This window comes from Furipterus horrens, unplaced genomic scaffold (assembly GCF_987537825.1).
Source record: "Furipterus horrens unplaced genomic scaffold, mFurHor1.1.pri manual_scaffold_10, whole genome shotgun sequence".
NCBI classification, from domain to species: Eukaryota; Metazoa; Chordata; class Mammalia; order Chiroptera; family Furipteridae; genus Furipterus; species Furipterus horrens.
In genome coordinates, this window is record NW_028327180.1 from 69,106,495 (window position 1) to 69,127,968 (window position 21,474).

Below are 21,474 nucleotides of genomic sequence, written 5' to 3' on the forward strand. Positions count from 1 at the left end.
AATGTAACTCTCACCTCAAACCACAGTGACCAAATCCTGGGTCCCCGTTCTGCCTTCCACCTCATGCTTTCCTGAGCCCAAATAGCCTGCTGCCTTTGAGGCAGGATTTTAGCACCAAAGCAGAGGCCTATGGGGTGAGGGTTATTAGTGGTTTTTGAAATATCAAAACCTTAATTATAACCCATGTCCTCCTACCCATACCAGTCTACTTGGAGAAGTGACTTCTTGACTGTAATTATAATTAAATCCTCTCACTAGGCCTCATTAAAGGCCATAAAATGGAAACAAGCAAAGTTCTTGTTAAGTCTGATATGGGCCCCTTCATGACATTTATTCAGAAAAGATGCTTGTTATGCACCTACTAGGTACTAGCACCTGACTTGGTCCTGGGGACCGGTGACAAAGGCCACTGCTCACTAGGACAGTGCAGACTGTGCAAGAAACCTTCCATCCATCCTACACTGGGGTCCTTCCCTCCAATTTTCCAGACAAGAGCATCCCAAAGATGAGCAGTCTCTGAATATCTAGAAATTTCCTTATGCTACTCATTGCTGGTATAGACTCCATGATCTTACATCCTTAGAGAGTAGCTTTTCACGATGGAGAGAGTGGGACTGGCTGTTATTTTCTGAACTAAGGAAAGCGATGCATAAGGTGGGGGGAAGTAATGGACCAAAACCAGTCAGGAGACAGTATCGCATAATTGTTAGGAACCTGGGCTCTGAATTCAGACCTTCCGGGCTCTCTGCTTTGCTGCTGTTCTGCCATGTAACCCTGGGCAAGTTATTTAACCTGCCTGGACCTAATGTCCTTCATCTGGTTTGAGTGAGGGTTAGCAGGTTTTCCTCTGAGGACTTGTCAAGTTTTATAGGTCTACAGGTCTCACTTTGGGGGAGAGAGCTGAAGAAGCACATTGAAGTAGAATTGCAAGGGAAGTAAATTTAAAAAAGCCTTCTGAAGAATTCAATGAGCTGAGAAATCATTTGACAATGTCAAGTTCACTTGGCATCTCTGGAAAGTTAACTTCTTGACATATGTTTTTTGCCTCTTATTATTTTTGAAATGTCTTGAAAGATATCAGAGCAACCACAATGGACATTTTTAGAAAGAGAAAAAAGATAGTGCTCACCATCCCAACACACTGTCAAAGCAGTTGTCTCTGTTCCCTTTGAGTCATTAAGTCCCCTCAGTAAATGGAGGATTTACAGTCTTAGAAACCTTAGGATTTGGAGCCCTCACGGTAGGTGCCCTGGCCCTGAAACACCGGTACCCTTTTTGTTGCCCCCTCTGACTTACTCTTCTGGGCAGAGTTGCCAACAAGGTCAACAAGGGAAAATACCTCACACAGAAGCTGAGACCTCTAATGGGGTTGGTCATGTAACAATGTGTCCTTCTCATGGGATTGATAGGATATGGCTGGAAAGTCCACCAAGTTCTGGGTGTCCTTTCTAGAGGCAGGCTCAGGGATCTACAAATGAATGAATGAATGGAAGAATGAAAAGAACACGTGACATTTCCAAAGCCAGTACTTAAAGCCCCTTTCTGGATAGCAGGCCTGCTGGGTGTATAAGATACTGCAGAAATCAGGAGAAGCTTGTCCCTTACTGTCTCAAATTAGATTTAAATAGTTTTCATTGGCTGCCACCCCAGGCCACCATCCCTTCCCGGAACCCAGCCTGTGCTGTCTGAAGAGGTCTGACCAAGAGGTCCTACCACACCGGGAATAAGCCCTCTGCTGCCTTCTCCCTGCAGGGAGAGAACCACACAAATTTGGCGCCTGGGCTGTTTGCATCCTCAGGGCTCTGCATTTGACAGGAAATAATGGGAGGAGAAATCCTTTCATACAGTCTGTTTCCAGGTGTCATGATAGTTTCGTTTCATTGTGCTAAAAAGGAATGAAAACGTGGACTTGCTTTAAGAAGGAGGGGCATCCCTAATTTTGGTCCCTTTTTAGAACAATTGTAAATTTATTATTTGTATTCCCAGCCTTTACAACAAGTCCTAGGCACTCAAGAAATGTTTGAGTTGGCTTCCAGGAGGTCACTGTCTAAACCACCTGAGACAGATGTGAAGAAACTTTCTTTTCAGTTCTTTCTCATGCTGGTGTGAAGAATTTAATGCCAAACGATCCAGGTACATTTTGGGTGGAAGTCTTACTTTTTGTTCTTTACCTTTCCTTGGTGTTCCCTAACTCAGCATTTCCTCCAAACCAATGGTTTCCCACAAAACATGGGTAACATTCTTCTCAAAGGCTACATGTTTTGACAAGCAGACCTCCTGTGACATTTGGAGAGTGATGGCTTAGGGACATTTTGAGTGTTCCAAGTCCTAGGTGAGGCAATGTGTGTATGGGATTGACCAGAAGGCACAGTCCCTGACTTTGGGGAGCATATCACTCACTGAGGTAAGATGGGGAAAACCAACAAGTTCTGCAAATCACAACCCCAAGAGCTGGCATTTAGGGAACCCTTGCTAGGATCCATCCGTTCCTTTATTACCTCCTGCAATCGTCACAACAATCCAAAGCACTAAATACTATTATTATCATTCCCATTCCTATTTTACAGACCAGAAAGTCAAGTCAAAGTCATAGTAATTTGTCCAAGACCATAGAGCCAGCAAGTAAGCCAAGACAGGAATCGAACCTATACCTCCTGACTTCAGAGCCAGGCCTCAGGCCTCTTAGAGCCCTGCCCCCTGCAGGGTACAGGGCACATGTGCATTTTGGAGGTGGGATTAAGTGGTGCTGGTTATAAGGGCTGGAGGGCCCTCAAAACGCAGGAGTAAGTGAGGGCTGGAACCCTCACTGAACCGCATGAGCAGGGCTGCGTCAGGGGGAGTTGGCGCAGTTTCTGGGAAGCCCGCAAAGACACCCGTGAAGATATTTGTTTCCCGGTCATTTCCATCATGGGGGTTTTAGGGCACGCTTTTACACCTTTCATAAGGCATAGACAGCAGGATGCACTTCGGCTCTGTGCAGAGGTTTGGCAAAGCCCGAGAGGCAGGTATGACAGCATTTGGAAAGTCACAAGTGTTGGCCAATGGCCGTTAGTCAAAACAGATGTCACCACACCAGTGTCACTTTACCCCATCACAAGCCAGATAAAAAGGCCGTCTCTTATGTAACAGCTAGGGGACTCGGGTTCATGTTCACTATGTGAATCTTGAAAAACCCGAAGCCCCCTCCTTTGGCTTTAGACCCAGAGAACAGAAGAGCTGGAAGGGCCCTTGAAGAAAGCCTTTTTTAATCTTCAAGAAGGGGAAATGGCGCATGGAAGGTTACCTATGGGATCCGGTCAGGTCAGGTCCACCATTGGGAGAGGAAATCATGCCTTGGTAGCTAAAGTGGCTGGTTTACTTGACTTGTTTTCCAAACTATCTTTCACTCATTTTGAACAAATATTTATTGAGATTTCCATGTGTCTGGCTCTGTCCTCATGGAGCTTATGTTCTAGTGAGGGAGCAGGCAAAACAACAATCACAGAACAAAAAGCAAGGAAACAGACTAATCAAAGTGTACTACAAAGGAAACAGAATAACTGGAGCGACCTGCATAGATAAGGTGTTTTAGATTCTGGCTAGGATGACCTTGGCCATGATCTTCACCCCAAACTGACGTGACCCATCACTTGTACCTGGGAAACAGGCCTTTGTGGGCCACTCAGCTTTAGAAAACAGGTCCTATTCACCTGTAGCACATGGAAGCTATGGAGCTGAGGACAGAGGAGCTGAAGGCATGGTTTCTCCATGTGTGGGAGGCCTCCGTCTCAGAGGCACGGCCACCTGGCTTTAAGCCCAGGCATGCAGGTGTTTTTGTCCTCCTGACAGAAGCCCCAGATGCTAAGGCATGGGCGCACCCTCAGCAAGGGAGGGAGTTGATTAAGCTCAAAATCCTCATGGCTGGCAGGGCCTAAGCAAGCAAGGCAAAATGATGAGATTAGCAGAGTGTGGCAGTGACACCCTTTATCCCTGTATTGTGACATTTGTAGAGACCCCAGAGCTTGCATTTCTTTGCTTACTCACCCTGCCTGTCAATCACATATATACTTCTTTATTTCTTGCTCTGATAAGTCCCTCATTCATACTCATATCTTCTTTCATCAAATCTTTCAATCACTGAATCCATACATTATTCAGTTTCTTGTTTATGTTTATGGGCGCATACACATGGGTGCATATACACTGGTACATATACATTCACTGGGGTTTACTCATGTCTTCACTCACAAATTCAACCAACATTTACTGAACATTTGTCCATGTCAGGCTCAGCTGGGATTAACCCTGCAGGGGCCAGGGGGCACCAGTTACTCTATCCTTCAAGGGCCAGAGAGGAAATACTTGTAGGGACTCAGTAAATCTTTACCGAATGAATGGATGATGGGAATATGGTAGGTGCACCATGTTTGCGAACAGGCCCAGGAAGACAGCAAGGCTTCTCTAGTCACTGCTGGTCCACGCCATGGCCGAGGCAGCAGGGCAGGCACAGGAACTCGGTGGGGAAGCCTGAGCTGAGCCTGGCCAGTGGGAATGGTTTGTTTTTGTTTCGGACTCTGCCCTGTGTCCTCAGAGTTGCCCCAGTCTCAGCCGTGAGAAAGCATGCCTTCCCTAGCCCAAGTGTCGGGAAACAGACAAACTGGTGTCTGCAATGTTCTCTGCATATGTAAGCAGGTTTTATTATGCACCTCGTTGTGCAATTTTCCACCAGGGCTTGATTGTTTTGGAGTGGGAAAAGAAGGAGGATGGATATTGTATCTCCCAAAGCCTGTGCTTTGATATACAATAAACTCTTCCTATGGAAAAAATATGGTCCATTCCCTTAGAAATTTCTCTTTCCCTTTCTTTTTAGAGAGCACTGTTACCCAAAATAAAATTTCCGAAGCATTAATAAAGGGTTGTGATAGGAGCCCATATCTTGCTTTTCCATGGGAACGATCTGTTAAGAACACGCCCCTTTTGTGCCCTCTGTAGAAACCCTTATGAAGAAACCTTAGGGGAAGACCTGTCTTTCAACTCATGCCCCGAGAAAGTGTACAGCACAGTAGCTTATTTGCTGCATGAACCCAGGCTATCTGCAGCCCAGAGTAGCCCCAGCTAGGATGATGGAGAATCACTGCATCTCGGATTATGAGCCTGTATAGAGATGGCAAGCACACAGCAAAAGTGCCTCCATGTCCTACTGCTGAGCCCAGGACAGACATTGCTAATTAACCCCATTGTTCTTCTCACTGAGCCTGGTGGCTGCCCCAGAATCCCTCCTCAATTCTCACTGTGAACAATGAAGTCAGCAGGTGAAAAGCCCATTACTGCCACTTGGGTTGAGAAAGAACAAGAGTTTGGGAGACAGTCAGACCCAGGCTTTGACCCAAATCCTGAAAGGTATTTGCTGAGTAACTTTGAGCCTCTCAGAGTCTCAGGTTCTCCATCTAAAATGGAAATAACATCTCTTCACATACTCATGGAGGCCGGACGTATGCAAGACCCTGGCACTGGGTCTGGCACCAGCTACTTGTGCTGTGAAATTAGCTCCTTTTCCTTCAAGCTGAGCATAGTGGAAAGTAGACCTGTTCTCACAATCTACTCAATATACAGACACCTTCAACTTCTCCAGCCAGGGGCACGTGCATCTCTGTTTGCATGTTTCCATCTTTGGGAAGTTCTAGGTTTCTCCAAAGCCCTTTTATTCCTGGCATGCATTTGGAAAGAAGGGGTCTGCTGTGGCTATTCAGAAGGGCCATTTGTCTCACACAGGCCTTATGTTAGCTGCCATTTATTCTGCATTTATTGTATGTCAGTCCCTGAGTGATGTCCTGCATATTAGTGGTTCCCAGCTGGGGCCAGTTCTGACCCTAGGGGGACATTTGACAATGTCCGGAGACATTTTTTTGTTACCACAGCTGAGTGGTGGGTGCTACTGGCATTTAGTAGGCAGAGGCCAGGGATGCTGCTAAATACCCTACAGTACACAGGGCATCCCCTTGTAACAGAGAATTATCCGGCCCCTAATGTCAACAGTGCTGAGGTTGAGAAATCCTTCTATATATGAATATCGCATTCAGTTCCCTAACAGATCTCTGTGCATGATGCTAGTTTTCCCATTTTAAGATGAGGAAGCTGAGGCCTTGCAGTGTTGAGCCACGGGGCCACGTTCCCTGGGCCCCCCATGTTTCTCTACACTACCCTCCTTATCCCCAACTGTGGCCTTGTATACATCTCTTTTCCCTTTCCCTGGCCCTTCTATTTCATTTTGCTTCTCTTGTTTTTCCTTCTTGCTGAATTCTATGAGAGAGAGAATGTGTGTGTGTTGTGGGCCCCATAGGCCTTGGCTATCCATTATCCCTGCTTCTGGCTCCCAGAGCTATAGAGTCTGTGCTAAGATGTCTGAGGCTCAGGCGAGGCTGCTCCCTCTTTCACCTGGGCAGGGCTGGGTCTCCAGAGCAGCTCACCTGTCAGGATTAATTGGGCAAAAAGATGATGTAAAGCTTAACCTCTCATTGGAGAAATGCTGAATCAAGGAAGTGTGCTGAACAGCAGGATTAATTACTGAATCTGCTTTGGTCACCAGAAACCAGAAAGGCTTTTCCCCAGAGGAGCCCAGGGCGCATGGGCGGGTCTGGGGATCCGGGCACAGCCAGTGTCCCAGTGCACCAGGAGTGCAAGTGTTTTCTGGTGCAAGGTGCATGCAGGGCCTCCTCTCACCTCCTTTTTTCACCTGGCTGATTTCTGTTATCCTCCAGGTCTCCATCTGAAGATCACTTCCTCCAGGTGGACTTCCCTGACTTCCCAGATGAGGTGGACCCTCCCTTCCAGGCTCCAAACCTCATCCTTGAACCTCACAGCTCTTTGCACTCATAATCTTGTCATCAAGTATTTATAATACTTTGTTTAGTATTTATATTTCCTGCTGGCCTGGAGGGTCCATAAGTGTAGGGACCACATCTATCTTGTCCACTGTCTCACCTGTTCCTGGTACATGGGGATGCCCTGAGACTCTTTGTGGGCTGCTTCACTGGTGGGCTGTGAGGGGCTTGGGCAGCCAGGACCTACTATCCCAGGTGAGGAGGGGCTCACAGAAAAAGCTGAAAGTGCCTACAGAAAATGGGGACCTTGCCTTAGTCTCCATCCTGGTCTCCTCCTTTGTCCAGACTCCTTTTTCCTACAGTCATTCTGGCTTGCCACCCATGGGTTCCCCTGGGGATTATAGCCAAGGGTCTGAGCTGAGCAAGAGCCATTGCCCCTGGGGCCCCCCAGATACAAGCCAAAAGTCACACTCCTTCTCTCCTTCCAGAATTGTCACTGCTTATCAAGGAAGCACAGGGACTTTGGGAAGCTCTTGCACTCTGAGGCAGGCTCTGACAGATCATCCTTCTGAAGTGTGTGGCTGCTGAATGTCACACTCAGAAAGGCCTGTTTGCACACACCCACCCTGAGTGGTAGGATTAGGGAATAGTTATAGCTTCCTGACTTGATCCAATGTTAATAACAGTGTGAACAGTTATTGAGCTATTTACTGCTGCCAAACCCTGGCCATTATCTCAAGTACATGCATTGCCTTGTTTTATCTTCCCGGCAATCTTATGAAGTTAAAAAATTATCATCATCAGTTCCATTTTACAGGTGAAAAAACTGAGGCCCAAACAGATCATGTAACTTGCCCAATGCTATACTGCTCAGTAAGGGGCAGAGGGAGCTTTCTATCCCAGAGCTGACTGCCTTCAAAGCTCACATTTTCTCACTATATTGCCTGTGCTGGGAAATTCTTTGCTAAAAAGCTCTTTGCCTCAGTGAACTCTGCCTGCACCTGCTGGGGCCGAGAAGGCTTTGCAGTAGACAGAAAGGACACAGGTCTCTTGTGTGAATGTGTGCTTGAGCAGCAGGAGGCATCACACCAATGAGCAGCATTAACCAAATAATAGGAACAGCTCCTCCTGATGTGATCTACATTCAGAGTGTGTTGTTAACTAATTAAGCAACAGGATACTCTGCCAGGTCAGTTTTATCATTCCACCCAGAAACTGAGAAAGCTAGGACCTGGGGACCCAGAGGGCCTTGCCCAGGGCCATGCAGTCAGTGGGGGGGGGGGGGGGGATGGATCAGATTCTTTTAGGCCTAACTGGGTGTCTTGTAATAATGGCTACTGCAACTGGGACTATGTGGCTCAAGAATGAGGCATTAAGTGACACAGGGACTCTTAGTCTATCTTAAATTGCAATTAGCTTATATATTTATTTTTGGGGGGATGACCTTGAATCTGTCATACCTTTTCCTGCCAGTTTTCTTCCCCATAAAATGAGACAATATCACCTGTATATCTGTTAGTAGTTGTGAAAAATACACCTAGGGAATTCAGATAGGAGGGGTCATCTAGATTTTGGAAGATGCTTGGATCATTCCCTGCTTTAAGTCAGGATTCTCTTCAATCACATCAATGATGATGTGCTCCAACATCTCTGCTTGGAAGGAAGGAGGTAACAGCAGTGGTTACAGCTTATTGAGTTATGGTTAATCCTTGTAAAGGCCCTGCATGGAAGGACCTACCTGTTTTGCAGATGAGGTCACCAAGGCTCAACAGGGTGCAGTACTTAGTTCAATGTCAGTTATTAGGCAGCAAAAGCACAGCAGGAAGCTTTGCCTGACTGAGAGCCTTTCTCTACAGGCAAAAGTACAAAGCAAACCAAAACCCAACAAGAAGAGGCCCCTTCAGTGTTTTCAGTACTTAGTTTCTAACATTCTTTGTGCTAGGAGACATTTCTCCTTGTACCTCATGAAATCCTTCACATTATGAATTATGCCCCTTCTCTTCTGGACACAGGAACACAAAACCAGTATATAAATCCAAGTTTGGAAAAATAAAGTCATTGGCCATCCCTACATTAACCCTGAAGCCCTTCCTTCTCCTGGCTTTACAAACCTAGGCCTTTCCCCCCTGGTTTTAGCCTAGGTGTGGGAACCAGACCTCACGAGAGGTGAGAGAAGGAGAGGGACTGAAGGGGCCAGGACCCAAGGGCCGGCCTCTGGGCAGTGGTAAGGATATAAATAAGGAGACTGGCACAGGCAGGCAGGGAAAGATTAGCCTAGCTGACAGTAGCCAGTGGAAAAAGGAGTAGCCGTTAGGTGGGAAAAGGGTGAGGAATGAGCCCTGTCTTTGAGCTTGGGGAATGCCAGAAGCAAAGGAGAGAGAGAGAGATAGAAAGAGAGAGTGAGAGAGATGTGAGAATATAGTGGTTGAGGCATGAGCTTTGGTTTCCCCAGTATATGCCGAGGGCCCATGATGTGCCCTTAAGATCATTATGAAATAATTTAGGTAAAACTCATAGTACAGTAGTCCCTCTCTATATTGTGGTTCACTTATTGTGGCCTCACTGTATCGCGGGATTTTTAATAAATATTATATTTAATTATTTATCGCAGAGTTTTTGCTATATTGTGGGATTTTGCGGTACTGTATACGTATGTTGTTAAAGTTACGTAGGTTTAAAGTGTAGAATATGTTTAAGAACATAAGTAGTGTTTATAAAAGTGTGGAAAAGGTTAATAAGAGAGTGGGAAAGGTTAGTAAGGGACTGGGAACAGTTTATAAGTGTGTGGGAAGGATTTATAAAGCCTTAAAATATATATAAATACTAAAATAAATGTAAGGTTCCTACTTCGTGGATTTTCACTTATTGCGGGGGGGCGGTGTCTAGAATGTAATACCTGCAATAAGTGAGGGAATACTGTATAGCATCTTATATATAATCAGCTCTCAGAAAGTAGTAGTCAATCTTATAGAAGGATTATAGGAAGAATGACAGATTTGTAATGTCACCATTTTCAATTCCACATGAAATATGTTCATGAATAATACCTGAAGTCATTAGGTGAAATGCTAATGGGGAACCTTATAATGGATGGGAAGGCGGACAACACCAGAATTGTAACACAAATAAGAAGCATTCTTTTACATATAAAAGATGGTATTTGGACCCCTACCTCATGACATACATACAACTAAATATAAGTGTTAGAAGTATAAGACTCTTAGAAGAAAACATAGGAGTAAATAATTGTGAACTTGGATTAGGCAGTGTTTTCTTAGATATAACACCAAGAGCATAAGTGACAAAGGCAAGAGTAGATAAATTGGACCTCATCACAATTAAAAAGTTTTGTGCTTCAAAGGACACCACCAAGAAAGTGAAAAGGCAATGCATAGACTGAGAAAATTTTCACATTATGTATCTGATAAGAGACATGCATCTAGAATATGTAAAGAACACAACTCAATAAGAAGAAGGCAAATAACTTAGTTAAGAAATAGGCAAAGGATAGGAATAGAGTGTTCTCCAAAGCACACATGTCCAATAAACACAGGAATAGCTTCTTAATGTCATTAGCCATCATGGAAATGAAAATCAAAACCACAATGGCTACCACTCCATATCCACAAGGATGCCTATAATGAAAAAGATAATTAAACATGCGTTAGTGAAGATGTAGAAAAACTGGAACCCTCATACACTATTGATGGGAATGTAAGATGATGCAATCACTTTGGAAGTAACTGGTAGTTCTTCAGTTAACCACAGAGTCAACGTATAATCTAGAAATTCCACCTCTAGATACAAATTTATTTCTGTAAAGTACCTTAGAAGGAGGACTAGCTAAAAATACTATAAATTAGACTGAGAGTGTGTTCAAAGGAAAAAAAAGCTTAATACTAAGTAAAACCTGTCTTTCATGGCATGCATGAGTACTGTAAAGTTGGGCAGGGAAATTCCTATGAAAGATGAAGGCAAAGGGACACCCTAGGAGAGGGTCTGGACTTACAGTTCAAGCTCCTTGAACTTGAATAAAGTGAATAAAGAAAATCCCTTTATTCAGAATATTTCAAAAAGAGGATCAAAAGTAGAGTCAGCTTTATAGACCTCAGAAATCCCCACGATGCATGACAGCTCATCTTCCCAGGAGCCCAGGAATGATGCTGGGGCTTGTCATTATCATCCTGGGATGGGATGGGAGAAGGGCAGGTAGCGGGGAGGGGCAGGGAATTGCATTCCTTACACTGACTTATATGACCTGCCTTTTCCCCTCGATCTTATCTCTTTTTTTTTCTTTTTCTGGATAATCAGAAGAGAGGAAAAGATTGGTAATTATTTAATAAGTCAGAGGCTGTTGTTTTGTTTTTTATTCTTGAGGAAAAATGTATTAATAAAAACCTTTCTTGGGGTTTTGGAAAGTCAACAGCAACATAAATGAATAAAACACCATCCCTACCCTTAAGTTTTCAATCTGTGAGCAAGGCGGTAAGATTACACATGATATTTATAGCACAAAGAACAAGAGTATAACCCATGCACTGTGAACACAGGGGGGAGATATTAATTCTGCAGAGGAGGGGAGGCAAGGGCTTCCTTGAATGAATGGTATGTGTGCAGGGCTTTGGAGTATGGATAGGATCATGATAGGCAAATGCATCAAAAATAAATTCCTGGAGGAATGGCATTTATTTATTCCACAAATATTTGTTCATTGCTCAGAATAATGCAGGCACCATGCTGGGTATAAAGACAAAAAGCAAAGAGGTGGCCTCTTATGTACTATGCTTAGGAATGTTGCACTGCTCACTGCAACTTTTTTGGGAGTGCACTTCTGTGTGTGTGTGTGTATATGCACATGTGCATGGTGTGTGTGTGGTGTGTATGGGGGGCTGAGGGTGCTGGGATGGGGACTGTAGAAAGATCAGGGAGGGTCTAGAATGCTTTCATTTGCTTAGGGGGGAAGCACAGGTCTGTCTTCAAATTCTGGGTCTTTTCTAGCTTTGAGACTTTGGGCAAGCTACCTAATTTTTCTCTCCAAAGATTTCCTGTTTGGTAAAATGGGTATACCAATGCCTGCTCTAGTCGTACTTGTTTGTAAGTCATCTATTACAGTTTCTAGATTTGAGGGCTTTAGGTAACCATTAATGATTTGGGGAAGGGAAGCAGCTGAATGGATTTGGGTTTTTAAGAGGTTCTTATGGAGGCCACAGTTGGAAGAGTGAATGGGGGTGAGGGGGTGGGTGAGGCGAGGTGCAGTGATTGAGCACAGTTCTGGGAGAAGCAATAGTCTAGGCAAGAGATGAGGACTAAAACTGAGGCAGTGGGATGAAATGGACAGAAGTAAGACCTATTTAGGTGGCAAAAGGAGCTTGCTGACTAACCAAATGTAGGAGGTGAGGAAAAGAGAGAGCTCTGGACTGATGACAGCCTTTCTAGTTGTATAGCAGTTCCACTAGCCTGGATCTGGGGTACAGGGGGAGAGACAGCCTGAAGGAGGGTGTTGGAAGGATTGACAGTAGGGTGAGGCGGGGAGAAAGAGGCTACTTTCCCTGGCTTGGGGTGGGAAGGAGCAGCACCTCCTCCAAAGGCCAGTGTTAGAGAAAACATGACTCCTCATTGTTCTGTGAGTGTGGGGCACAGGGGGTGAGCAGGCTGCACATCCTGAACAAGTCAATTTCAGAACTGCCAGGGCAGGCCTGGATATTGGGACTTCCCTTCAAAAGGCATGATGGCCCTGGCTGCTGTGGCTCAGTGGATTGAGCGCCAGCCTGTGAAACAAAGGGTCACAGGTTCAATTCCCAGTCAGGGCACATGCCTGGGTTGCGGGCCAGGCCCCAGTTGGGAGCAAAGGAGAGGCAACCACTCATTGATGTTTCTCTCCCTCTCTTTTTCCTTCCCTTCCATTCTCTCTAAAACTAAATAAAAATAAAATCTTAAATTAAACAAAAAGGCACTGATGAAGGACTTCTGTCTAACTCAGGTTGCATGCAATGGATACTCTTTCTCTTTCTAAGGCTTCCTTCTCACTCTCCTAAGGCAGACCTGCAGATAATCTCCAGGGCTCCCCCAAAGGCCGCTGCCTTGTTCCAATTCTCCATTTAGCCTATTCCACCACAGTTTCCCATGCAATCTACTCAGCGTGTTCAAGTCTAATTCTGAACTCTGTTTTCAAGCACAGTTATTTTTATTTAAATTTTAATTTTTGTGACACTGTTCCTTCCCCTTCCCAATAATGATGGGATAGAAGAAGGGGAGGAAAAATACTTAGCAGCTGTGATGTTTGGGGTGAAATTCAGTCACTGTGGAGAGAAGGTACAGTTGTCTTTTGTCCAAAGTTCATCTGAGATTGTTGCCTGGCATCCTACCCAGATGCATCAGGTGGTTTCCCACAGGCAAGGGGACACAATGACAATAGGAGAACCAAGTTCCTTGCTCAGGCTTCTCTCAATGAGAAGGCAATAATCACTACCCTTTGGTGTTTAAGACTTGAAGGATAATCCGAGGCTATTAAACTGGATGATGTCAGGGATGTTTTCAGAGATGTTTTCAGAAAACTGACTCCTTACTCTTTCAAGCCTCCCCCTGACCCCATCTCATTGGTGGGGTCTGGACATGCTTTCAAGAGACTCGCTCCTAAAAAATTTTCCTGGACTTTTTCCACCACAGTCACAGAAGGCACTGACATTCCAATATGCAAATAAATAATAAAAACACACGGTGTGACTTGGTTCAGAGATGGGCAATAGCTTGCCCGGAGCCCCAAGCCTGGTGCCTTGCTCTCTCGTCCTGCTGCAGGAGATCAGCAAGGGGTGGGGAGGTTACAGCCAGACTGGCGCCCAGCTGAGACCTTCTGAATGTCGTTAAGGGGCTCGGGGTGGGGGGACTGAAAAGGGACTATTTTTCTCAGTCTCCAGTTCTGTGTTGTTGACTTCCGAGTCTACTCACCACCGAAGTCAGCATGGGTGCTGTCAAGGTCCTCATCTCCCTTTCGGAAGCCTGATGCCACTATAGTCATTTATTTTTTGTACCCCTGCTAGATGGTGAGTTCCTTAAGGGTAACTCACCCTTAAGGGGCCTTCAGTACCTCACACAGTGCTTGGACACAGTAGGGAGTTTATAAAGGAACAGAATGATAGCAAACGAAAACCTTCTCCAGGTGCAAATGACTTAGGGCAAAACTTTTATTGAGGGGCAGGCCAGGAAGAGAATGTTGGAAGGCCTTGGAGTTAAGGGAAGATTCCAAGAAAAGGGAAGCTACAGACGTCCAAGGTAAGGCATTGACATAATGATGTTGCCTGACGAGGTCTCTGTTGAGGGCACAGTGCAGTGACAGAGCTTATGCTCCAAAATCAGACAATACTAGGGTCAATTCAGACTCTCACTGTTTGCTAGCTACATGAGCTTGGGCCAAATAAGCTTTCCCTTGGGGACTTAATCATCTTGATATAAAGTGGTGATAATACTTCTACAGAGGCTCTTACCATATTATAGGATGGAGGTCAGAACTCAGTCAAAAAGGTGTTGTTATCAGAGGATATTATTCTTTTTCTCTGTCATCTCTCTACCTATTAGTTTCAATAAATGTGTGAGATTATTATTGCTATTCTTGTTGTTTTGGTAGTAGAATCCCCAGTGCTCACCATGGTTACTAGTGCGCTGCAATACTCAACAGATGTTTATTGGTTGAAAGAGTTAACACTGACCTGTGAGCTTTCTGTAGGAAACTGTTCCTTCTCCGATATTCCCTAAGTATATGCTACCACCATCTGCGCAGATGTTTAAGTCAAAAGTGCTGATTCCTTGATTCACTGAGCACCTTTTAGGGACTTGGCACTGGGCAGGTACTGGGGTGAGGAAGGTAGGGGCAGCGTGATAAGCTAGAGCCCAGCACAGCTCTCCAGGACGTTGGAGAAAAAGGAAGCAGCGGAACCCATCTTCTATTCAGCTTTGCATTCATTATCAGATGTAGTCCACAAGTGGAACATTTTAAGAATTTTTGACAACACTTTGGCAAAAATGTAGAAATACCTAAAATCCACAGCCAGCTGAATGGGGAAAAATCTATCAATACCGTGCAGGGATTCCCTGGGGGTAGGATATGCATCTGCCACATTTTGGAATTCTCACTGTTTGTGAAAATTAGGGAGAAAGACAGCGGTACTACTTGTTTCGAATCCTACTTGGATTCTCCCCTCCTGACCAGCCTCTCCGTAGAAGAGGTAACTGAGCAGGAAGAAAGATGAAAGAGACACATGGAAAGTGACTTGTCTAAATCCTTGGAGAAGCCAACTGACAGCTGGGTGAGCCAGCTACATCCACTGAGTGTGGGCTGTACTTTATATATCTCTGTCTCTATATAAAGAACAGTTTCAGAAAAACTCTGTCACTCTTTGGCTTAATTGTGAGTCATTAGGCCTGGTGTGTGTGTGTGTGTGTGTGTGTGTGTGTGTGTGGCGGAGGGAGGACTCTGGGCGCAAAGCGTGTATGTACTTGTAAGAAAGAGTTCGGAATGTGTGCAGAACAGGAGTTTTATGGTTTGTTCTTTTTTTTCAAAGTGAGGAGAGTGTATATGGAGGGGAAAGTATAGTTACATGTGTGAGTGTGTAGCACGGGTGGTGGACAGAGTTACGTGAACAGCCAGCCTCTCAGTGATCCAGACAGTGGCGTAAGATATGAAGTGTAATAAAAGAGGATTGTTTTCCTTTTAGACCAGCACCCAGGCCTTCCAGGAGCCCTTGACTTTCTCCTCCTCGCTGTCTTGTTGAAAACGGATTAGAGTCCAATTAAGCCATTTAATCCCAAGGTAGAGATTCATGTTTAAAAACAAGATGTACCGCTTTAAACACACACACACACACACACATACATCAGTGCAAGTTGAGGTTTGTCCTTTCAAGCTGCCACCTGCACAGTTCCAAAGAGTGTTTTCAGCAGAAGACCCAACACGCAGTTCTTAATTACTTTGCCTCATACCTCCAGTCCTTCATCTTCTCAAGTGCCCTTCAACCTAAATAGCCACATGCTGTTAGAAGTACTTCCGCTTCTGGAGTGGCACAATCGCCCCCTGGTTTAGGTCCCTTCAGTCAGCAACTCAGTGACCAGGCTTGTTAATGACAGTATTAAGAGCTAATGCTTCTTGGGTGCTTGATGTGTGCCTGGCATTGCGCTGAGCACTGCACACAGAGTCCCTCATTAGATGCTCCATGTGAAAACACCCAGGCCTGGCCTCATGGGTATGTGACACGTGTGGCCCCCCTACTTGGTTTAATGCTCTGCTGTTGTCTTCTTGAAATATTTAATGATTTCTGAGCATGGAAGCTGTGTTTTAATTTTTCACTCAGTCCTACAAATTATGTAGCTGGTCCGGAAAACACCCAATAACCCATTATTTCTTTTTCTTCTTTTCCACATGATGCCTAATACCTTGCCAGAGGATGGAACAGTACATGTTCACATTTTGATGCCAGGACCCTCTCTAGAAAATGGGGTTAAATTGCTCTAAGCCTCGGTTTTCTCATCTGTGAAGTGGGGATAACAATTATAACACCTAACATACAGGCTGTTTCAAGGACAAAATGAGAGCACAACTCCGGCACGTAATACGCATGATGTTAATTACTATTGTGCAGGTGCTAAACATCCGACTGTGCTTGTGACATGGTGTGGGTCACTCGGCAACCCCGGTGTGCCCTGGGGTTTGCTGCCTACCTGTCCTGCAGAGCCGGTGAGAACATCCGCTTTCTCCACATGCGGGGAGGTCACGGAGGGGTTGCTGGAGCTGATAAGCACCGGGGTGCTGATCTCCACCATGTGGCGCCCCGAGGGAGAATGGACCATCCTGTTGAGGGTGTTCAAGGCCGTCATGATGGAGAACTGCCCGGGCCCCTTCCTCCCAGACCCAGGAATCCTTCGGAGGGTGGGTGTGTTGACGGCTTTGCCTCTGGAGGACGAGGTCACCACGGACAGGCTTTTTGTGCGGGATAGCTGACGGCCTCTGTTCTCAAGCAGGTGCCTCGCCGTGAGGTTTGGCTGAAAAGACAAAAGGTTTGATGAGAAGTTAGTCTCCCTGATCTAACATGAGCGGTGAAGGCTTAGCCAGGGTAGTTGGAAGCTGGTTCAGATGCCACCACCTCACTCGGCATTCCTCGGGCAGCTTCCAGCTTTGATCCATGCGTTCCAGCTTCTTTGCTACATCAGTATGTTCTTACAACGCTCTTGTAAAGTGTGTCTACTCTTTCCCTCCTTTGCTGAGGTCCAAAGTGTAAAAATTGGCCATGATACTCTTCACTCTTGGGAAGCAAGTCCTCCTTTCCCCACTGCTCCCCCACATCCCAACCCTTTCCACCTAGTGGACTCCTCTCCTCCTCCTTCAGCCACCTCTCAGTCCCCTCGGCTGGCTGCTTGTCCTTCCTGGTGCCCCTTGGCCTCCCACTCTCCCATCACAGCAGCTTTCAGCTCATCCTGTGATCATTGACTTTCCTCACCCCGCTGGACTGGTAGCGTCTCTGCTGTTCCCCAGAGTGGGTGCTGAGTGAGTGTTTGTGGGATAATGCATGGACACGGTAGCTCAAGGTCATACATTTGATACGTGTGCGAGCCAGGATGGAAATCCACTCAGGACCTTGAATGTTTGTGCCCAGACCCTCTTTTACGAGTTCCTTTAAGCACTTCCACCTTATCACCCACCTCTTTTGTTCTAGCCCTCGTACTGGTGTGCTGATAAACCAGGAAAACTAACAGAGGAACAAAACCCTGATTTGTAGAGTCTACCAATTTCTGTGCTGTAAATATCTACCAATGGTTCAATAACTGGCTAGCAAAATTCCTGAAAATATAACAACCAGGTCTTGCAATCTAGCACCAACTAGTTCTAGCACAACTACTACCTACATTATATTTTAAATACCCCACCCATCAAGGGCCCCTGTGAGTTCATTTCCTTCAGAAATCTGAACTAATGTTGATAAAACATGGGTTTGTGTGAATAAAGATATCCAGGACAGTTACTCATATTTGCATCATTATGACTGCCACCAGGTGCCCTCCAAACCCCAGCTGCCTCATTATAATTCAGAGATTTAACTATAGAGGTAAGAGGGAATGCGAGCCCCTTAAGAACTTTTCAATGACAACGTACAGGTGACTAAAATATCCAAGGTCGAAAATGTCAAAGTACACGTAGTTTCTGCCTCTAGAAGCTTGTAATATTGTGAAAGAATCATCAGGTGGGGAGGGGGCATTATAATATCTACTTTAAAGATAAGAAAGCTGGGGCTTAGAAGGGGTGACTTATAAATGACAAAGTCAGCATGAAACAAGGAAACAAGAAAATACCCAATAGTAGTAAGAGTTCTGCAGTGAGACAGAATGACTTGGGGAGGTGGCTACTTTAGATTGGGGGCTCAAGGAAAACCTGCCGAGAAGGTGACATTTAAGCTGAGATATGAATGACAAGAGGAACCAGCAATGTGAAGAGGAGGGTAGGAACTGTAATCTAGTGGACAGGTCTTAAAGAGGCGGGGGTGGGGTTGGTTGGGCAAACTCTGCTCGTTTGAGAGGAAGACAAGAAAGAAAGAGGAGGCTGGAACAGAGTGAGTGAGAAGCAGGGGTAGAGGAGACCACCGAGCCGGGCAGGGGCCCCATCACACAGAACCTGGGAGGCTTCAGGTTTGTTCTAAGTGTAAGGAAGCCTTCGGCCGAATTTAGGTAGGAGTGACAAGATCTGATTTATGCTTTTGAAAGTTCGTGCTATGCTTCGGCAGTTTCTTACAAAGCTAAACACATACTTAGCATCCAACCCAGCAATTCCACCCCTAGATAATTACCCAAGAGAAATGAAAACTATGCTCACTTAAAAAATGGTATGCAAATGTTTACAGCAGCTTTAACCATAGTTGCCCACAACTGGAAGCAACTACAATGTCTTCCACCTGGTGCATGAATAAACCAAGTCTGGCACATCTGTACAATGGCATATGACTCAGCAATAAAAAGGGATGAACTACTTGCTACATGGATGATTCACAAATGCATTATGCTAAGTGAAAGAAGCCAGACCCGAAAGGCCACATTCTGTATGATTTCATTTCTATGACATTCTGGAAAAGGGAAACTATAGGAACAGAAAACAGATCAGTGGTTTGCAGGGGCTGGGAGTTAGGGAAGGAGCTGACTATAAAGGGGCAGCGTCACCTCATATTCTGGGGGGCGGTTGGAACTACTTTACATCTTGATAATGGCGTGGTTATTCCAAACGCATTTATCAAAACATATCAAATCAGACACCAGAAAGTGTAAGTTTTACTGTATGTAAATAAAAATAAATACATAAAAAGCTGTTATTCCAGACTAGAAGGAGGGAGGCTAAGTAGGAATTATTAAAATTGTTTACGCAAGCTCTGACAGCTGTCTGGAGTAGGGACAATGTCCTTTTATTCCCCAGAGCACCTATCCCAGTAAGAGGACAATAGACACTCTTTGAATTGAATGAGTAAAGTTCTTCATAGTCATTCACGGCTACAATGAAGTTAATTTTTCTTCTTCCACCAAATTGTTCTGTCCCCAGGTGAGCAACACCATCAGCGTTTCCGTCAGCAACACTGACAAAGGGCTCCATGTGACTCTTGGTCTGCCAATGTGATTAATTGCTCAGCTGGGGAAGGACGACGGCAAATCTCTTAAATTTGCACCCACTCGTTTGAAACAATATCCTTGAGGGTCATTGGGCTGAGCAAGATTCCTATAACCCAGGCAGGCCCTGTTGGAGAAGTCCTGACAAGAATGGGTGTAAGCTCAGTGTTTGTTTTAGCACCTTTTTATCCAGGTGCAATTCAATAAATCAAATGATGCATTGACAAAAAACAAATCCTGTTTACACCTAAAAGCCCCATGCCACTCTTATAAGAAAGCTTTCCTTCCTTCTAATTGCTTTGCATGGCACTGGCAATCCAAAACTTCTTTAAAGAGCCTTCAGCAAGTGCTAGTCTTCACGAAATGATTTAAGTCAGAATTTAAGTACTGCTTTAGAAAGCTTAATTTAGACTCCATGTAATTGTTGAAAACCAGGTTTCCAGATTAGAGCAACTGTTTGATTATCTTTCCCCTACTAGCAATTAGGAGAACAAATGAAGCAATGGCTAGTTTGATGATAATCTTGAGGATCCTTGTAATTACTAATTTTAGAAATAAAGTGGTGGGGAGAGTATCCAGATGAATAATCATTAAATGTAGAAGTTTGGAGGGGAAAAAAGAGTGTCAAAAATGGGTAATGAAATCATTGGTGCCTCCCCACTAACCCCAACTATGAAGAAGCTTCTTGAAGGACTGTGTGAGCTCTCATCTGCCAAAACTTCAGCCCTCCCGTCCCTTGTTTCCATGCCCTGGTTCTGTTTTGCTTATTTGTTTGTTTTGTTCCTTAGGTTCCTCTTATAGGTGGGATCATATTGTATTTGTCTTTCTCAGGAGGGGTGGGGTGGGGGGTGGGTGTTGTAGGGGAGAGCAATGGGGACAACGGGAATAGAACAATTGAAAAGAAATCTCAGCACTGCCATGTATCCAAATAGATATCAGTTTAGTTGTAGCTGATCTCTGCCCTTAGACTCTTAATCACTTGAATGCTAACCTATTTACCAATAACTAGTCCCCTACTGTTATTAATTATAAAGAAGGTGAATTAAGAGTCTCTGAGCACCTTTGCTGAAAACAGCTCATGTGATCTTGTTGTTGGAGATCAAGTATTAATGGAAAACTGGTTTTCTATTTGAAGGTTCAAGTGTTTTTGTTGGAAAAACTATTAAGTAACACATGGCTCAGGCTGCTAATTATGCTCTATGACAGAGGTATAAAATTTTTAAAAATGAAATATTTCAACATGAAGATAAGTATATTTATCAGAGATTATAATTTTGGATGGCTTTCCATTTTTACTTCATATGATAAGATTGCAGCTAATTCAAATACACAGCATTTCAAAAAAAAAGGTATTTTTTCAAACTATTAATAAATGAGTTATCATGAAAAAAATAAAGAATCTTAACCACTGTCTCCCAATCAACACAATGGTTCCTCTTTAGCAATGTTGCTTGACCCAGCAAATGGCTCCACCACTAACCTGGGCACACAAGTCAGAAAGGGAGCATGATCTTTGGTCACTTCCTCTCCTCTCCTCTGTCACCTCCAAATCCAGTGGATCTGCCTCCAAAGAGGTCCTTGAATCTGTCCACTTGTTTCCAATCTACTGGCCCAAGCCACAATCACTTTCTAACTGAGCCAATGCAGTTGCTCCTAACTGTTCTTTCTGTTTTCTTCTCTCCACTCTTCCCACGGTAGCCAGAGCAGTCTTTAAGGAACCCAAATCTCATGGAATCATTGTCTCACTTAAAATCTTTCCAAACTTCGACGACATGGCAGAGACAACAATACTCATCCGATATTCTTTGTACTCCCCTGTACTTCCCACGTGACTTGAAGACAGGTAGGGCTAGGTGACAGGTTCAGGCCAATGGGCTGTGAGTGGGAGTGACAAGCGTCACATCTGAACTGAGGCATTTGCTGATACACGACTCACTCTTCTGCGGCCACACAAACTAGGAGGTTCATGCGCCCCAGGCGGTACTGCCACAAGATTGCATAGCCTCCTTAGTCGGGGTTCCCGCATGACTTATGTGAGCAGAGC

At 44.8% G+C, this 21,474-nt stretch overlaps 1 protein-coding gene across 1 annotated transcript in view; it reads right to left on the minus strand.

Annotated features, from left to right (window-relative positions):
• SH3RF2 (SH3 domain containing ring finger 2) overlaps positions 1-21,474 on the minus strand; it is a 109,826-nt gene that overhangs the window by 38,093 nt on the left and 50,259 nt on the right. Inside the window, exon 5 of the mRNA XM_090288077.1 lies at positions 16,509-16,829. Coding sequence (XP_090144203.1) covers positions 16,509-16,829 — 321 coding nt within the window. The remainder of the gene's footprint in view (positions 1-16,508; positions 16,830-21,474) is intronic.